The sequence below is a fragment of the Planococcus citri genome, chromosome 3 (genome assembly GCF_950023065.1).
Source record: "Planococcus citri chromosome 3, ihPlaCitr1.1, whole genome shotgun sequence".
In the NCBI taxonomy this organism is placed as follows: Eukaryota; Metazoa; Arthropoda; class Insecta; order Hemiptera; family Pseudococcidae; genus Planococcus; species Planococcus citri.
Genome location: NC_088679.1, coordinates 82,870,148 through 82,888,911, shown reverse-complemented (window position 1 = coordinate 82,888,911; position 18,764 = coordinate 82,870,148). Strand labels below are relative to the sequence as shown.

The 18,764-nt window shown below is 35.1% G+C and overlaps 2 protein-coding genes across 2 annotated transcripts in view; one reads left to right on the top strand and one right to left on the bottom strand.

Moving 5' to 3' along the window:
* The window catches only part of LOC135839896 (corticotropin-releasing factor-binding protein), a 46,682-nt gene extending 42,008 nt beyond the window's left edge, over nucleotides 1-4,674 (top strand). Inside the window, exons 4-8 of the mRNA XM_065356148.1 lie at nucleotides 965-1,175; nucleotides 2,667-2,842; nucleotides 3,797-3,902; nucleotides 4,002-4,189; nucleotides 4,298-4,674. Coding sequence (XP_065212220.1) covers nucleotides 965-1,175; nucleotides 2,667-2,842; nucleotides 3,797-3,902; nucleotides 4,002-4,156 — 648 coding nt within the window. The 3' untranslated portion in view covers nucleotides 4,157-4,189; nucleotides 4,298-4,674. The remainder of the gene's footprint in view (nucleotides 1-964; nucleotides 1,176-2,666; nucleotides 2,843-3,796; nucleotides 3,903-4,001; nucleotides 4,190-4,297) is intronic.
* A 1,286-nt stretch (nucleotides 4,675-5,960) lies between these two features.
* LOC135839900 (venom allergen 5-like) lies at nucleotides 5,961-17,655 on the bottom strand. The gene is made up of 8 exons (XM_065356154.1): nucleotides 17,454-17,655; nucleotides 13,270-13,481; nucleotides 12,713-12,831; nucleotides 12,093-12,180; nucleotides 6,984-7,141; nucleotides 6,561-6,658; nucleotides 6,364-6,458; nucleotides 5,961-6,241 (listed from the first exon to the last, which is right to left on the bottom strand). Exons 2-8 carry the CDS (start codon nucleotides 13,373-13,375, stop codon nucleotides 6,195-6,197), a joined length of 711 nt encoding a protein of 236 aa, XP_065212226.1. The 5' UTR covers nucleotides 13,376-13,481; nucleotides 17,454-17,655; the 3' UTR covers nucleotides 5,961-6,194.
* Between the last annotated feature and the right edge of the window lie 1,109 nt (nucleotides 17,656-18,764).

The window sequence follows — 18,764 nt, the reverse complement described above, 5'->3', positions numbered from 1 at the left end:
TTTAGGGAGCTCAGGAGCTCAGATTCCATATTCAAATCATCCAGGGGAGAGCGGGGAGTTAAAACTAATAGAGATTTTCTGATAGAAATGGACCAAGGAGGCGAATTAGAAAATATTTTGAAAATAGTCAAATCATCTTTGTATCCTATTTAAATGAAGAGAAATTACTTTATCGTCCAAAATACATATTAAGGAATTCAAATCCTCCAGCAGAATTTTGATTGTTTCTAAAATTCTCGAATTCTTTCCTAGGGGGAAAAACAAAATTTCTAGTTCAGTGGATCATTGGCAACCATCTATGTACCTATCTATGTAGTATCTCTATCTATCTACTCGTAATTTAGATTGCTGAAGCTTCAAGGCGCGGCGGCGGCGGCGGCGCAGATTTCCACATCCAAACGTTGACCAGAGGTGAAAAAGAGGGGCCGGGGGGGGGGTCGATCGTAATTCATAATTTCAAGTCACTTTGCAATAACGCGCACAACACTCTGAAAACAAATTAAGTCAATTGATGGTGATTTTTACGTACGTAGATGGAATAAAAAAAGTTTTATCACTATCGACGATACCGGTCGTTTATGTAAAATTGCGAATTTTGGCCGCTCTGTAAAGCTACGAAATTGACGATATTTTTTGGCATGTTTTATCGGCGCGGCGAAAAAAATTAATCTTACGCCAATCACAGTTCAAGTCACGATGAGAAAAATTATAAATAACGACGCTCTGCAAACCACATGGAGTCGTAAAAATTGATTAACGTGGTACAGCAAAGCGCAAGTAAAGAAACACATAGGTACTACCTAGTAATACCAATACACGTATAAAGGGGCCCAGTAATAATGTAGTTAATTTTTTTTTTTACGATACATTTTCGATAATTTGACATTTGACGAAACCGTACAGGTATTAAATTTTTAAGCGCTGGCTGGCTTTTTTTTACGAGACGATTTGCATTTGTTTTCAGTTCGTCGACGGCTGGGAGTTAAACGGCTCGTATTTTCCAAACGAGCAAGATTATACGAAACCGATGAAAGAACGGATACGCGAATTCTGCGGCAAAAAACGAATCAAAGTGGTATTAGAATCGTCGCAAAATGCCGCTTTAGTACGATATCAAATTCCAAAAAGCGGCCGCGGATTCAGCTTTTACTTCACCACGCGTAAAAATCCCACTCGTAAGTTTATTCGATGCGTGTTCTGATATTTTTTAGTTTTGTTTTTTCACATATTTCGTAGCCATACCTAACTCGTACTATAGCCGAGTTCTCTACCTAAATTTCTTCTTTTTTATACAATATTGGTAAAGGGTGGGAGTAGAAGAGCAGGGTGATGACATAGGCCATATATATTACATACAGATCTGTTATTGAATATTTCGTCAATTTTTCGGCCCGCTAAACCCTCGTAGTGATATTCGCTTTCTCCATTACGTTACGAGCGTCTATCATTCGCAAAAAATACAGCCACAAATTCGTACCACTTCGACAAATTGTGTTTCAGATATTTTGCTTGAATCGGAAGATAGGTTGTCTTCATTTGTACCTTGTAAGAGCACAGCAGACTGTAAATTGTCGATAATTTTTTGCATTCGCCGAATGCTATGTTACTATAAATGTGGCTCAAAATACTCGTATGTTCATACTACATATTGATAGCACGTGTAATTGTGTCCTTTTTGATAGAGAAAAGGGTACCCTCGGTAATGATAGATGAATTGACTCTTGGCTCGGAGTTGGAAAATATTCACGGGCAGAGCTCGTGCTTATCCAATTTTTTCCAAAAACAGTAACTTTTAGAATTCAAAAAACCTCGAAAGTGACCAAAAAAGTGAAAAAACTCAAGAAAAACATATATCTAATGTACAAACAAAAATTACAAAAAAAAACAAGAACATTTGAAATTGAAATTTTCTTTTTTCAACTTACAACTTTATGGCATAAAAAGAGACCTTTTTTCGCAATTTTTAGCAAAAAAAAAAAAAAAAAAAAAAAAAACATTTCAAGACGATGGACAATTTTAGTAAAAAGGAAGGTCTTTTCGACAATTTTTGGCAAAAAAGTAAGATTCTTGAGGAAAAAAGTAAAGCTTTTTGAACTTTTTTTAAAAAAGGGAATTTATTTAGAAATTTTGTTAAAATACGAAACTTTGACAATTTTAGCAAAAAAAAGGACTTTTTGAGAATTAGGTATTGACAAAAAAGTAATATCTACCTACTGCGTGACAATTTCTGGAAAGAAAGAAAAGTATTTTGGTAATTCTTGAAAAAATAAAGCGAGACATTTTAGTAAATAACAGTTTTGCTAAAAAGCAAAACTTTGATAGGTACTTAATTTCAGAAAAAATCAGGACTTATCGGAAATTATGGGCAAAAAATGACTTTTTCGCAATCTTCGGCGTGAAAGCAAACCTTTTGGACTATTTTTAGAAAGGAAGGAGAGGTTTTGAAATTTTCTACAAAAAAACGACAATTTTGTCAATTTTTAAAAAAGCGAAATTTTTGGCAAACGGCAAGGCTTACACAAATTCAGCAAAACGTCGGATTTTCAGGTAATTAATGACCAAGAATTTACATAACTACATAATATATAGAGAATTTCTGCAACTATTAAATTGCATGCTCGTATTGCTCGTAACGTATCTGTATTTATATAATTGTTGTTTTACAGCCTGCAACATTTTGGTGGACAGTAATACGAATATTTACACACTGCGTAACTACGGCCAACGAGTGAACTGCAGTTTATTAGCGATGCATCCGGCCAAAATTCAAATTCTCTCATTGACTGTTGGAATAAATACGTATGAAAAAACACGATACACCGAAACCGGCACTTTTCATAACGTGAGTACCTGCGGAAAATCTAAATTTATTTTTTCGAAGGTAAACGTATGTAATATCACAACAAAGACATTCACGCGATAAACTACGAGTATAAAGCTTAACAAAAAAAAATTCCAAGTTTTACTGTAGAATTCTCCTGAAAGATCGTTAGAGGGGCTCTTAATTTGAGTTTTTTTTTCACTCACTCCTACTCCCTGACGTTGTCAATTTTAATGAGAAAATAACTCTCTACTCTTTTATTTTCCACAAAGGTTCGAAAAAGTGGAGCCAAGAAGACTACCAAAATTGAAAAAAATCAAGAAATAGATCTAATGAAAGAAAAGACACGAATACCTAATTAAAAATTCCTAATTTTTTCAGCAAAATTTTTCAATATTTTCCCTCGAGTCCAACAAAGTCTTATCGGAAGCCTTCCCGCCCTTCTTATTGGGTAGCCGCAGGAGCGAAAAAAACAAGATTTTTTCGAAAATGTCCTCTCTTTTCAACTCGAATTTGAAAACATTCGACGAAGAAAGAAAGAGATGGAATGACAATTCAATAATACGTAAATAACTCGAGGTATCAAAAAACGTCACACAAACTCAATTATGGCTCTACTACGAAAAAAAAACAGCGGTGATTCGATAAAAAAAAATAACAATCGTTAATTCTATTTCTTTTTCAATTTCGCGAAGAAACATTCGAATATTCCTCTCTTCGTTTCAACGGAACAACTTATGGCTATAATAACGCTATGAATATATTTTTTGAAAACACAAATCACCCTATAATATTTCTAAAATTCTTTTGAAAGTTTTTGAATGGCTATAACAATTTTTTTTTTTGGAATTCTTAATTCAAAATAAATAAACACCTAAAGTATAATTTCGGTCACGATGGTAATAGGTATAACCGAACTATGCGATAAATTAACTATACCTACGTTGTAGCCTATATTGCATTTTCGAATTTCAGTGCGATCAAAACGGTATTGCAGACTATGTCCAAATAGGAGGCGGTTCCGAACTAGGCGAATATTCTGTAATCAGCGACTCGATCTGCGGAATTGATTCGATACCCGGTAAGTTCGCATGTACCGCAGCTTTCATCGGCAATTCGGCATAGTTGGCAAGTTTCTCAACTTACATTATTGTAACTTACAATACAACTCGCTCCTCAGGCGACATCCTGGACTCGATATTTTGCGGTGTAACGAAAATCAGGCTGGTTTCCAGCGGAACCACAAACAACCTCATCACACTGACCATTGGCAAAGTAAACGCGGAAGAAAATACCGAATCTGGGGTCCTATGTCCGAGTTTATCCAGCGAATAACATCGCGCACATGACAGACTCTTTAATCATAAGGTAAGCGAGCAGCGAGCACTAACCAGGCAAGAAGGGCTTCTCTCATCTGTACATTTACGAGTATTTCGAACGCAATATCGGCTAATATGGTTTCTTTATTATTTTCAGAATAAGATTTTTTCTAAAACGTATTACCACACAATTCATCATTTTTCTTCGAAAATCTTCTCATCTTTCTCCGATCAAGTAGGTATATACATAACCTCGAGAGACATTTGTACAATTTTCATCGAATGGTAAAACAATTATAAGATTTCATATTTACGTAAAAGGACAATATTATATAAGCTTTACTTTTTTCCCCCCACATTCATCGTCGTATACGTACGAGTAGGTACCTACTTCATTTTCTTTACTTCATTCGCAAGCTTTCCTTCGAAACATGGTATTAAGTATGTTTTCTAAGTATTATTTATTTTAATAAATTATTTTTTTGCATGTACATTTTTTTGTGTGTCTATCGGATTAAAATTTATTTTCGTTAATTGATATTTTTTATTTGGTGCAGAATGTTCTTCGAATATACCTACTACTCGTAATTCGAGGAGGAGGGGAGGGAGAAGTGTCAATTTCTCGGCAGTCCGTTCAATCCGATAGGCTTTAAACTTTACCATTCGTTTGTGCTAGGTTTATGCTGAAAACTTCATCGTTTGTACTGCCCAGTGCCCAGTGCCCGTGCCTCAAATGGTTCGAAAATTAAATGAAAATTCGTGTAATTATCACGAATTTTTTAAATTAAAAATTTGAATAAATGGTTCGAAGACCAGCGATGAGTTGAGGAATAGGAGAGACGAGAGAGGCGGATCTGAGACGCCTCAAAAATTCAGATTAGCGGGACATAGTATTTTGAAAAACAGAAGTAGTTTCAAAAAACCCGCCGGAGGCTCCAAAACGGATTGAAATCCACATGAAGTCAACTTCATACCGTATTGAAATTAGTTTGCAAAGTGAATTTCGGCTGGATCTGTACATATTCGATTGAATGTTGTGGGAATTTCAAGTTTCAAAAATTTACTGGGGAGGTCCGGTGATTTCCAAAAAGTGGCTGGAGGCTCCAAAACGACTTGAACCCACCAGCATCTGACTTAATAACGTGTTTGTTGGATTGCAGCGTGAATTTCGGATTTCTAACTTCATTTGATGAAATTTTGTGGAAATTTCAAGTTTCAAATATAACCTGGAAGCGTTTTCAAAGTCGAAAACAGGGTATATGCCAAATTTCAGTTTTCTACGTCAATTTGGTAACATTTTATTTTTTCAATTCGCCAAAAAATCGAAACATACACTTCGGCACTTGAAATTCTGACTGGTGATGAATTTCTGCATGCTCTTTCCATCTAGCGTTGTCCAATTCAAAAAATTTCGTACGAGTTCTATTTTGGAAAACAAAATCTGCGATTTCGGCTGACCCGTCAATCAAAATAGCCGCCATTTCCATGTGTCTTAGGATGTCTCCTTGAAAAAAAAAAAGTCGCCCCAGAGGATCGGTCTTGCGAGAGGGAGGAGGGGGTCCAATTATTTCTTTTGTCATCTGGCGGACTCATTTTCTGGGTAAGATCATTCTGGTGCTCCGAAAATTTTGTCCCTACGGAGTACGTAGGTGGGCCCGATCGTTGATGAAAGCTTGCATGTGATCTAAAAAACAAAAAATTCCATCTACATATTTTTCTCTTTTCAATTTTGCTTTTCAAAAGTCATTTTCACAGCTGCTGCTGATGCGATGACGTTACCATCTTCCGCAATAAAAACTTCAACATTAATAATTACAAACTATAGTTATACGTACATATATTTTTTAAAGCGAGACAAAAATGATTTATAAACAAAATACGAAATGCTTTAATGATTTTGCTGGCTGAGCATTTTGTACGCTCATCATCATCATCATCACCAAGGACTAGACTGTTTCGCACCACCTTCATCATCAGTACATACGAGCATAGTACATACATACATACGAGTAGGTGACACGTTGTTTTTCATTTTTTTTTTTTTTTTTTTGAATTTAGTATTTATAGCACGTGTAATCCGGATAGAAAGTTCTATAAGAATCTGCGAACACAACAAAACAATAAATAATAGTTATGTACATTTCAACGATGACTATACTGGAATTGCTTGTAAACTGCATAGGTAATATGGTAATGGTAATGGTAATGGTGCACTTTGCTTACCACATAATCCGTAATATTTCGAGGAACCGATCATACCGTGCGTGTCGCAAGCAGGTTGCCCGGGATAATAAGGAGCTTTACCGGCAACGTTACCGCTGTTGAAGAGAAGGCGAAAAATCAAATTAGATACCGATAATTGTTTTGTGGGAATTTACTCGTACGAGTAGTTGAGCCGTGTTTATTTGATTTGAACTTACCCAGGGCCGTAATTGCAGACGTAAATTTTCTGGTACCTATAGCCGTCGTAAAAATATGTGAATCCGCAACCGATGAGGTACGTATCACCCCAGACCATCTGCAACGACAATTCAAAGACGAGGTTCTTAAATTCAAATAAGTATACAAGATTATGCACATTGCTATTATCGCTATCGTCATAACACGTGCCCATAATGTAGGTACTCGACGTACCAACTGACTGATCCCGCGTCAAAATAATATAGGTAGTTAGGTACTTACGAGTAGAAATATTGGCGATTTTCTTCTTTCAAAATGGTAGTGTACGTAAACGTATAGTATACTTAGGTATAAATAAGCGGTACATCTACCGTCTACGTACTAAATATAATATTAGCGCGACATGTACATATATGCAAACGTTCAACTTGAACAGTACAAACCTGCGAATAATGACCAGTTTCGTGGCTAAATCCGCTATTAAATCGGTAAGCGTATACCTCGTTAAACCACGCTTTTATTTGAGTTGCAAAATCAGCTACAGAATCTCTTTCCCACGTCGACCACGTGGTGGCGATGTTCTGTCCAACGTAGAATCGTTCTGTGAAGCGAATCAACGAACAGGCAAAATATTAATGTTAGTTTTTGCGAATGATAATTAAAAATTATCTCAATAAATAGGTAGGTACTACATAAAACGAGTCCTTTAAGGCGAAATTTTATCGAAACTCAAACCAACAGTTTGAAAACACGTATAAAAGACAGGTTCAGTACCTAGTTTGAAAAATCGAAACTATATTTTTTAATAATCATTGGGAAATTTTTATTACCACGATGACAACTTTTGCCCACGCGGTTTCTGAATTCCCAAGAAATAAATTTCTCACCACGATTACTTTTGACCCGAGCAAGTATCTCTAAAATTGAAGGCGTTTTGGACAAATTAATTTTCCAATGTACCTACCTAAAAATTTCATCGACTTTCTGCCTCACAGCTCCCTTAATTTTAAACAAAATTCTTGATGAACTCACCAAAAAAATCACATTTTTTTCTCAAAATATAATACTCGTAAATTGCATTTATAACTCCTTAATTTTGGGGATTTACTGTCCTGTGAGGAGCTAAATTTCCTTGAAAGACTCATATTTTTTAGCCATATATTGAAGTAAATCACATTAAAATTCAATTTTTCCAAGTTTTGTCAAAAAAGAAAAGAGACTTCTTGACAATTTGTCAAAAAAAAAAAAACAGGATCTGTCCTGATCTGCCCAGTAGTTTGGGCAAAAAAATCGTTTCTACAATTTTGGCAAAAAAATCAGAACTTTTTGAGGATTGTGCTTGTAGAAAAAAAATTAGACATTATTTCCCAGAAATTTTGTTAAAAATACAAAATTTTTTGAGCCATTTTTTCAAAAAAAATCATTTTGTTGGAACTTGAGACTTTTTGGAAATGTTGCCAAGAAAGAAAGATCTTTTTGGCAGTTTTAGCAGTTTTTCACCGAAGGTATTTCAATGTTTGAGAATTTATGCAAAAAAAACATGATTTTCTGACAACTTTAACAAAAAATGAGGACTTTATGAAAATTTCGACGACAAGACTTTTTGGTAATTCTGGCAAAAAAATGATGAAAAAAGAACTTTTTGAGAATTGTGGCAAAACGAATCCGGACTTTTTGGAAATTCCACTTCACAAAAAAATTACATCTTCTTGAACATTTTGCAAAAAAAAAAACTTTTTGGTCATTTTTTCACAAAAATTAGAATGTTTGCAGGAAGTTTTCAGTTGTTTTGAGAAACGAAGAACATTTTTGAAATATTTGGCAAAAAACTGGGGCTTTTTGGAAATTTTAATGAAAAAAAAAAAACAAGATCCTATTAGAAGTTTTAAAAAAAAAAAAGTCTTTAGAAATTTTGTCAAGAAAGCAAGATCTTCTTAGCAAATGTGACAAAAAAAACAAAAGAGGGGAAACAAGCGAAGAAGACGTATTGTATGTGGGACACGCAGAATTGAATTTTTTCGAGATTTCTGTTTAATACTTTCACCTCTAAAAACACAAATTCAATTCTGTAATAGAAAAAAATACTCGATGCATACTAAATGAGGTACACAAATTCGCTCAATTTAACGAAGTGATTGAATCCGAATGTTTCTTCTAAAAAACGTTCTTACTGGTTGAAAAAACAAAAAAAAGCGTACTTATCACACAAGTATAGGATCTTCATAGTGATTTGGTAATTTTTAAAACTTTAACGAATCATAGAGCTTCAAGAGTCAAAACATAGTCCGTGTTCTTCAACTTCGTTTTCTTTCCCTAAAATTTCATGCGAAGCTGTTGAGAGTATGAAAGGCCATTACATTTCCCTTGTGTCTTTCGATTACCTATCTACAGAAAAAGCATTTTCAAAATTATTGAAGCAGGTTCGCAGTTAAATTCAAATTCCCCGACCAACGTATAGAAATGTACCTATACCTAATACCCTATCTACATCGTATCGTAATGAATAATATTTTTTTTTTTTTTTCCGCGCCAGAATATTATTATCGAAAGTGATACAAAACTCTCGCGTCAACAGGGATTCGCGACTTGTCAGTGTTCTTCAAAATAGATAGGCAGCTGCGTTATATGTACAAGTTAAACTCACGGCGATAGTTTATGCAATTTTAATCACACCTATTCGAGTAAATCAGAGCACCGGGCGCGGGTGTACGAAAAGAATGTAGACGAGGTTAACAGGAGAGGTAAAACCTGCCACAGCGAACTGTTCATTCAAATCATGCTTCAATGAAGACTAGAATGTGTATAGTACGGGATTGAAGAGAAAATAATACGTAATGATTAAACGGATTAATTCGACGCAAAGCTAACGTGGGTTTCATTTCGACGCCAAAAAAAAAAACATCGAAAAATGAGACGATTTAGAATTGTTGCTCTTACGTATATTTCCTATTTTTTTCCATTTACGTATAATCGTCGATAAAAGATGAAATATTATTACAACGCGATTAGGGTTTGATTTTCAATAATTCGTCGTACCCCTCCCCCCACCTTTCAAGAAAACAAATCCATTTTCATCGGAATAATTGCGAAAGATTTTCAAGATGTTGATGGTAGCAAATTCGGAAAGGGAATAGCCAAAAGCGAAAATTATTTTTCAACGAGTAAACGATATCGTGTGGTAGAAAATTGAATTTCAAACGTTTACGTCGTTTGTAAAACACATCCAGCGAGCGAAGTTTGCCTGGTATTTTAATCCGCGAAATTTAAATTGAATTTTCAAAAACTTACATTCGAAGTAATTCGAAAAGTACAATTACCATGTGGATCATACTCGTATTGAAGGGGAAAATGTTTTGAGAAGTTAGTTTTCTTTAGGATAAGATTCAAAAATACGATTATTCATTTAAATTCTCTACATTAGGTACTTTACCTACACTACATGAGTGAAAAAAATGGCAGTCGTACGCGTTTTATGAAATGAAATGAATTTTTAATACGACTATTACAAATGAACACATTCGTAAAAACACCATCGGTCAATCAGCCTTCTCCTCTGGTGGCTCCTGCCTCCTCCAGGATGATTTTTTGGTCATATCTCATTGAATTTCACTGCTATGAAACATTGCGTAAGTTCATTGTTGTTGTACATAACACAAAATTTCTCGCAGAATGAGCTACAGTTGGTAAAACCCCCCGCGAGGGGGTAAGCACGGACTCCTGAATTTGTGGGATAGGGAGAGAGTGAGTGAGTAAGCAGGAGGAAAAGGCGAGGAGGCTGAAAAATTTAAACCTTTGGAAAACGCAGTTAGACTGCTCACAGAAATCTACTAAATACATACATATCAATCTCCTGTGCCAATCAAACAATTTTCCAGTGATGAGGTGAAAAAGGAGTTTGAAAGTTGAAACCTTAAAAAGACTTATCGGAAGCGCCCATCAAATGTACTTTTTACAAGTCCTAATTTTTAGCTCAAAATCATAATTTTTGTCAAAATTTCAAAAAAAGTCTTGGTTTTTGCAAGATTTAAGAAAATTTGATTTTTTAGGATTTCAAAGAAGTCCAGATGTTTGCCAGAAATTCGAAAAAGTTTCCATTTTCTAACCGGAGATTTCAAGAAATCCTGATTTTTTACCAGAAATGCGAAAAAGTCTCGATTTTCAAACAGAAGTTTTAAAGAAGTCTCGACTTTTTGCCAGAAATTAATAAAAGTCCCGCTTCTAGTCGAGAGAAAATATTCAAAGAATCCCAATTTTCAAGCAAGGGATTCTAACGACTTTTGGATTTTTTACCAAAAATTTTAAAAAGAGACAGGTTCATGTCAGAAAATTTGCAAAAATCCCGAGTTTTTAGCGAGAGTTGGAGAAAAGTCCTAATTTTTTTTTTACAGAAATGCAAAAAAGTCTCGATTCTGAAATCGACCTGATTTTTTTTGTCAAAAAATTAATATAAGGTGCCATTTGCCAGTTTGAAAAGTTTTGATTTTTCAGCGAGAGATTTAAAAATTTCTGTTTTTCCCCAAAAATTTTAACGAATAAGTCACAATTTTTATCAGAAATTTGAAAAAAGTCAAGATTTTTTAGCCAACGTTGGGAAAAAGTTCTCATGTTTTCCAGTATATAATTCGAAAATACATACCTACCTCGTTTTTCCAATCGTCTTGATTTTTTATCAGAATTTCTTTTAAAAGGTCTCAATTTTTGTCAAGATTTCAGAAAAGTTTTGATTTTTTATCAGAAATTCAAAAAAGGTGGAGATTTTTTTGCAGAAATGTGAAATTGAACTGTTTTTAGATATTCTAGATTTTGTACGAATCTACCTATCGTACTTACTATCAACACGTCTACCAAGTGTTCATCTTGTTCATAGAGAATCATCCTCGCAGATTTTCTTCGATCGATCCCCATTAGCCATTCCCCAACCTATGAACTGACCGTACAACTGCAATTCTTTCGTTCAAGATAGAAAGTGAAACCTCATCACCGAAAAATTTGATTAATGAAAAACTCTTCTCAAGGAGACCATTAACTAGGAAATGGAATAGACAGGAGGAGACGAGGCACCTAACCTATCTAGTATTATCTACCCATATGAAGACGTCGCTCGGGCAACTTACGAGTAGATCAACTCTCACCTTGGTCAATAATATGTTAAGGTCTCGTAGAGAGTTGAATCCGAGGAGACCGACACACGATTACGAATCCCTGACATTTATCGTTCGACTGATGATGACTGGTGTATACGGCCGGGCGGGGGGGGGGGGGTGAGTGAGTGAGGAGTATTTTTCGGATATTACCGCGTCTTTTATTCGTTCCGTCATCAAACACCTGATGAAACACCTACACATACTTATTCATTATACGAATTACTCGTCTTTTTCCTATTCGTATATCTTACTTCTCGGTTAGTTCAGTAATTAAAAAAACGTGATCGGATCGTTCATCATTTATACTTGCGATACCTTGATTATTATTTTTTTATTTTATTTTATTCATTTCGCCTAAAGGGGTAGGTAAGGTACTAGGTAGGTATAGTAATAATATTCAATACTTACGAACTGATCGCGCTGAAAGTGAATCGTGGCCGTAATTACAAGAATCCGCTAACTGCTGAGCTTTATTGGCCAATTCTTGATCCCAAGACTGCGCGTGAAAAAATAAAAATAAAATTAGAAGGGTGGAAAAAAATTCAGACGCGAATAAATTACCGAATATGTCCAAAAAATTTTCGACTCGCGCGTATATTTAAATTAATTAAGTTTCACGTTGTAAAAAATTTTATTACGCGAAAACGCCCGCCGGTTTTTAGCTCTTTGGCTCATTCAAAAGACGTTAACGATCAAATTATACGAAATCTCGTACCAACCTCATTGCTCGATACATTTTTTTTTTCGTCGATTCTTGTTCCACGCACACACACATTTACATATACTTGTTTTTATAATGAGTAGGTATAATTAAAACTCGGGCTCGGAATTTTCTCGCATCTTACTTCTGTCTTTCGTCCAAATTTCCAATTTATGACACAGATCTGTAGGTACATCGCATACCGTATCAGTTATCTCTTCTGCACCTCCTCTTCATCAAATCGTATATAGATTAGATATGTATAAAATCCGAATACGACATTAAAGCGAATTTAGACGACGATCGCGATGGTGGTAGAAATACTTACTATGAGCATCATCGAGGAAGCACCCGGCTGGCCTTGAACTTGTCCTAGAGCAACTGATTGTCGCAACTGATTATGCATTTCTAATATCAACTGCTTGTCTTCGCATGACAGTCCTCTTTCTGCACAAATTTATCAGAATGAATTATTATTCGATTAACGACAACTTAACGAAAGCATATCGCATCTCGCATCGAATCTGGTACAAATAACGAGTGAATTCACATTTCACGTGAATTATCTCAGCTACTCGAGATATTTTCTTGCAATTTTGAATTCGTCGATACTCGAAACACCCCAAATTTCTTGAAAACTCTCACTCCCTCTCGGTATTATTAATTGAAATTAAAATCGACCCCGTTTTTATTCCTTCCCCCCCCCCCCCCCAATGACGTCCCATCCACACACACACACGACATATTGTATAAATATGTTACAACTCGTACATTTGTGTAGAAGCTGGCACGTAGCTGATATTGCACACGTGATACGTTACTGGTATATGTGACCAGATTAAGCGACTAGAAACGAGCTTATGGTTAGTCAAAAATTCAACTCACTAATGACGTATTTGTTATAACAGGACGCCGAAATTCCGCCAACATTGTATAATACCAGCAGTACCACTGGCGCGAAAAGTTTATAAAATTCGATTAAACAATCCATAAATAGTACTGTATTTTGCAGCTTATAGCTATATGCTTCAGCTTGAAAAACTCTTCTGCTGCGTGCTGCAAGCCTGCCGTTCGAAAACTATAACAAATAAAATCACCTAACATCCGATTAGACGCGTGACGCATTGAAGCATCGATAGCGAGTATGTATAATTAAAAGAGTAGATTCGTCCAATTACGTATAAGTTTACGATTCGCGCTCACGTGCTGCATAAAATTTCCAGAAATGGGCGAAAAACTGGTGAAAACAAACGTGACCGGAATAATATTTTAAAATTGCTTGCCTATAGTTCGATTTAGGCGTAAATTTTTTCATTTCCCTTTCGCGGGTACATTACTGATTAACTAATTTCCTGAAAATATTTCAATCATATCCGGTCACGGATGCTCGTCAATTAAAAATACATAATTTGAAATGATTTGTGGTTTGTAATCATCGCTTTCCTTCGTTTTTTTCTCGTATTATTCCCGGGGGTGTAATTATTTTTATTCGATCATTATTATCGTTAAATTATTTATTTATTTTTGAAAAGAAGTTTATTCAACCTGTCTTGTCCAAGTTCTGAAAATTTTAAATTAGGAAATGATTACCTAAAACTAGTTTTTAAGAATAAGTATCGTACTTTTTGAAAATAATTTCGGAGAAAAATTTGCAATGATTATTATTGAGGTGTCAGATTTTGATAAACAAGTGAGAGGACAGAGAGGGTGGGAAAGTTGAATGACCCAAATTCAATAATTTTTGGGCATTTCGGCACGACATTGAATTTTTTTGTTTGACCCGAAAAACAAAAAATACACCAAAATCCAGCGGGGGGGGGGGATAATGAAACGGAGCTGAACCTACTCGAGAAGATTTATATTACGCACCGAAATGTGCAAAAATAGTAGGTAATAAATAACGCGCTCGATTCGATAATTTTTTTAAATAGCCTATGTAATTTGATGACAGGTAAAGACATTTCGAATCAACGGTGAGTTGGGAAGGAAGGGGAGGGGGTCTGAAATGCGCCCAAAATTTGAAACGTATTTATCAATCATCAAACATTATGTTGGCGAATTCAACTTTTCAGCTCTAAGTACTTTTTATTTAGTAATCGAGGAAAAAAATATACAAACAAGAAACATCAAAGCTAAATCGAAGGAGCAGCCAAAATTTTAGGAGCAAAACTGCGTATGTACTTCAATGAATTTTTAAAAATAAAGTTTGCGCCAAAAATTTGAAAAAATCAAAATTTTACAAAACAATTTCAAGTGTTAAACTTTTGGTGAATTTTTCAAAATCAAATTAGGCCAAAAATGAGGAAAAAAATAAAAATTTCACCAAATTGACCTGTTTTTGAAATTTTAGATTTTCAAAAAGTTCCATAAAATCAGTCTAATTTAACTTCACCACACATAAACGCGACTGGTGCTTCTTTAGTAGGTAATGACCCACTTTATAAAAATTCGAAAAAATCATATGAAATTTCCAAGCTAGTATGATTGGAGACTCCAAAATAGCCCAAAATCATCCTCCAATCGATTGAACAAGTTGAAATTAAAGCGCAAAGTAAATTTTAGCTTTCCAACTTTACTTTATTGGGTAAAATTTTGCGAAAAATCTGATTTTCAAAAATCTCTCGGAAGCTCCAGAACCACCCAAAGAGGTTTGAACCAGTTTAGGTAAATTTTCAAAAATTTACCAAAAATCGAAAAATGCTGTTTCGATTTAGCTTCGGCTGGTTCAAAATTATGGCTGTCAAGTGGGATTCTTCCAATTGCCAAAACGTCGTAAGATCTTCAAAAATTTTGGAAATGATTTCAATCCTTCTCCTACAGAGTTTCAAGTCAATTTTTTCGAAGCTAGAAACTGAGAAATTTTGCAGAGAATTTTTGGAATCTCAAAAAAAAGATTAAGTAGGAATTTGATTCTCAGAAAATCATCTAAAAAATCTTGGATTTGCATTTAGCGACTCAACCCCATTTTACTCAATTTTTCAAATTTTTTGATTGGGGTTTTAAGAAAAATTGCAGATTTTTACCTTGAAGAAAAGAAATATTCAAAATTAGTCGAATTTCGGGCAACATTTTCAAAATCAATTTTGAGGGTTAAAAAATCTCGAAGGAAAAAAATTGGAGGCATTTGCGCACTAGAAGCCCCCACTAATACCCTATGCCAAATTTCTTACCACTGACCAAAAAATGTACAAGATCAAGCTGCACGTGAGAAAGTCCTATGCCTTGAGATAATCCCCCCCCCACTTACCAATGAAAATGGAGACTGTGGAAAATTTTGAAAAAGTTGACTCGGGTCGATTCACCTAAATTTTGTCAACTGACCTCGAAAGATTCAAGTAGGTACCTAGTAAAAATGTGAGTTGTTCGATTAAACATGTAACCTTTCCTTCCTTCGCTAGAAAAAGTTCAGTTTCAAAATCGAATTTGTTACCTATCAAAATTTTAGAAAACATTTTGAAAAATTTCTAATGAAAATATACATATAATAGGTACCTATGAATCAATACCTACCTATAATCTTTTTCCATTTTTCAAAATTCAATTTCGCGATAAGTTTTAGAAACAATAAGAAAAAATAGATCTAATATACGTAGGTTTTTTTTTGAAAAAAATATTTTTTAGTACCTACCTACCTACCTATTTTTTAAACTCGGAAAAAAATTCATAAAAGATGGCATTTCAAGTGTGCCTTAGCCTTGCACCCTCCCCTTATCGCCCTCAATCCCAAAAAGTGACACTACGATCAGAATGAATTTGAAATTTTGGGAGTATTTCAAAAATTACCATCAAAATCCAATTTCATACTTCGATCATTTCCTCGGTCATTTTCAATCATTTAGGAACAACTTTTTTCGCCACAATTTCAAATTTCAAAAAAAATGACTAACCCTATAAAATACTTTTGTAATTAAAACATAAATTTCAAGTAAATTCACATCCAGAAATTAAATATTCTACAACATTAATGAACATCATAAGCGCTCAAAATCGAGCAAAAATTAAACACCCGACATACCGACCTCCCCCACAACAACAAACTACATACGATAACGAAAACAAGCCGAAAAATACGCCATCCATTCGGAATATGTACTGTCCATTTGCCGAAAACCCATCAAGTAGCGGTAAAAATAGCGCTATTTTCAAATCCCAATCGGCGTTCGGCGACGACGATAAAGACGAGAAACCATTCGGATAAAGTTTTCACGGTTTTTCTCTCGCGTCACATTTCATTTAAGCTTAAGGTGAAAATTAGAACATCTTTAACCGCAAACACGATAAGTTAATTCCGTTCACTCGCAAACTCGCAGGCACTCGGATAAAAGTTATATTACTCGTATAAAAATGACTTTGAAAACTTTCTATAATACGACAAGATGTTTATAAGAATGTGGGTGTTTCGCATGCCATTTTCTTCATTCCAAAAGGTATTACTAGTAAGTTTAAAAAAATTATCAACGCGAGATAAGTCGAATGTATAGAAATTACTTCGACATTTCGTGAAATGAAATCGCTGAAAATTACTGCGAGTGAAATATGTAGTTTTAGGTGAAAAATTTTCCTATATTATTTATATCGGTATAGTCGTGTCGAGCACTTGGTTGGTTCGGTTAACCACGCGAGACGATCGCAAATCCCATTGGGCTTACAAATTACGAGATTTTTCTCATTAGAATTCCATCGTTGAAAAAATTTTTTAATCGCAGGATTTACGGCGATAAGTTCAACTCACCAAGTAATACCTACTACCTGGATATTTATATTTAACCATTTATACCGAAATTACTCGTACCTACTACTACCTACCTTCCAAATATTAAAAACTAACGGATACAAAAATATACGTTATTTTGAAAATAGGAATAAAAAAAAAAACCTACACATTACGCTTTGAGAATAAGATTAAGGTAAGAAAATTACAAACCACTCTTCATTTCGGGTACTTAGGTCGAGTACGATGATGAAATTAAAAGCGAAGAGGAAAAAATAACGTAAAACAGAATCGATAACTAAAATATGTACCTAATACTACCTACAATACGAGTAAAAAATAATCGTCAAAGACTTACTTGGTAACTATAGTAAATCCGTTCAGGGATACTGGGATAGTCTCTGGCTGCACGCGAACGTAAAATTAACCAACTAGGAACGATCACAAAATACACAACACATACGAGTAATATTCTGTAAGATTAACTATAAAAGTAAAACCGGATTGTCGCGATCGATCTTACAACCCTTCGTTAAAGCGCGAAATTAATCGGCGTCCGTCTGCGACACGTATTTATATCAATGAAGGGCTCCCTGCTGTCTGTGATTCTAGCTGCTAATTTGCATTTTTACCGATACCTGCCTACCAGTCACTAGTCAGTGCGAGTACACGAGTACCTGTAGCCGGGTAGGTAGTTGGGTGGCTGCTGTCTGCTGGCTGCTGGGTACTTTACTCATTCGACTTTGCACGTCTACGTGAACATACGCGTATACGCGAGTAACGAATACCTCCATGGCTATGGTTATACCTAGTTAGCTGTATATAATTCTATTGTCATCGCATAAACACCTTACTTTACATAGCTGCAGCAGCTCGTCTAGATCACAGCTTACGGTTTCTTGATACAGACGTGTGCTGCAGTGTTAGGGGGGGGGGGGTCGCGAAATGAAAAATGTGAAAGGATTTCGACTAAATTCAGTGGACATGTAAATTTTGAGTTGAAAGTAACTCAGATAAAATTTCAATGCCCCCCCCCGGGGGGAGAAGAAATATGGGTCCTTATAGAGAAGCGATTTTTGAAAAAAAATCGTGTAATTTTTTCACTCTAACTCCTACAAAACCGGTTTAGGGAAAGTTCCAAAAGATATGTAGTATTTGAAATTCTGGGTCGACTTGGTACATTGTCGTCAAAATCCAAAATCACTTTTGGAGCTCTATTGAGCGATTGAAAATTTGCTGATTCGTAGTAGTCCAGCATGTAACATAGGTATATGGAGTGCACCATTCCCCCCTTTCCGATGAAGAGGAAATCCTGAGGAACATTTTAAAGCAAACTTTACAAAAAAAAAAGTTGGCCCCACAAAATGAAATGGCACCCGACTTGATTGACAGGTCAGCCGAAATCGTAGATTTTGCTCTCCAGCATAGAACTTGCACGAAATTTTTTGACCGGATAAAACTAAGGTCAAAAAAGCGTGCAAAAATTCATCACCAGCAAAAAATGTCAAAAAATGATAAAAACATCAAAATTTCATCAAATTGATCTAGAAAGCTGAATTTTGGGATTCGTACCTACCCGATTTCTCACCTGCCAAATCGATTGGAAACGATGTTAAAATGTTTTGAGCAGCTCTGGAGCCTCCAGCAGATTTATGAAACTTGAAATTTT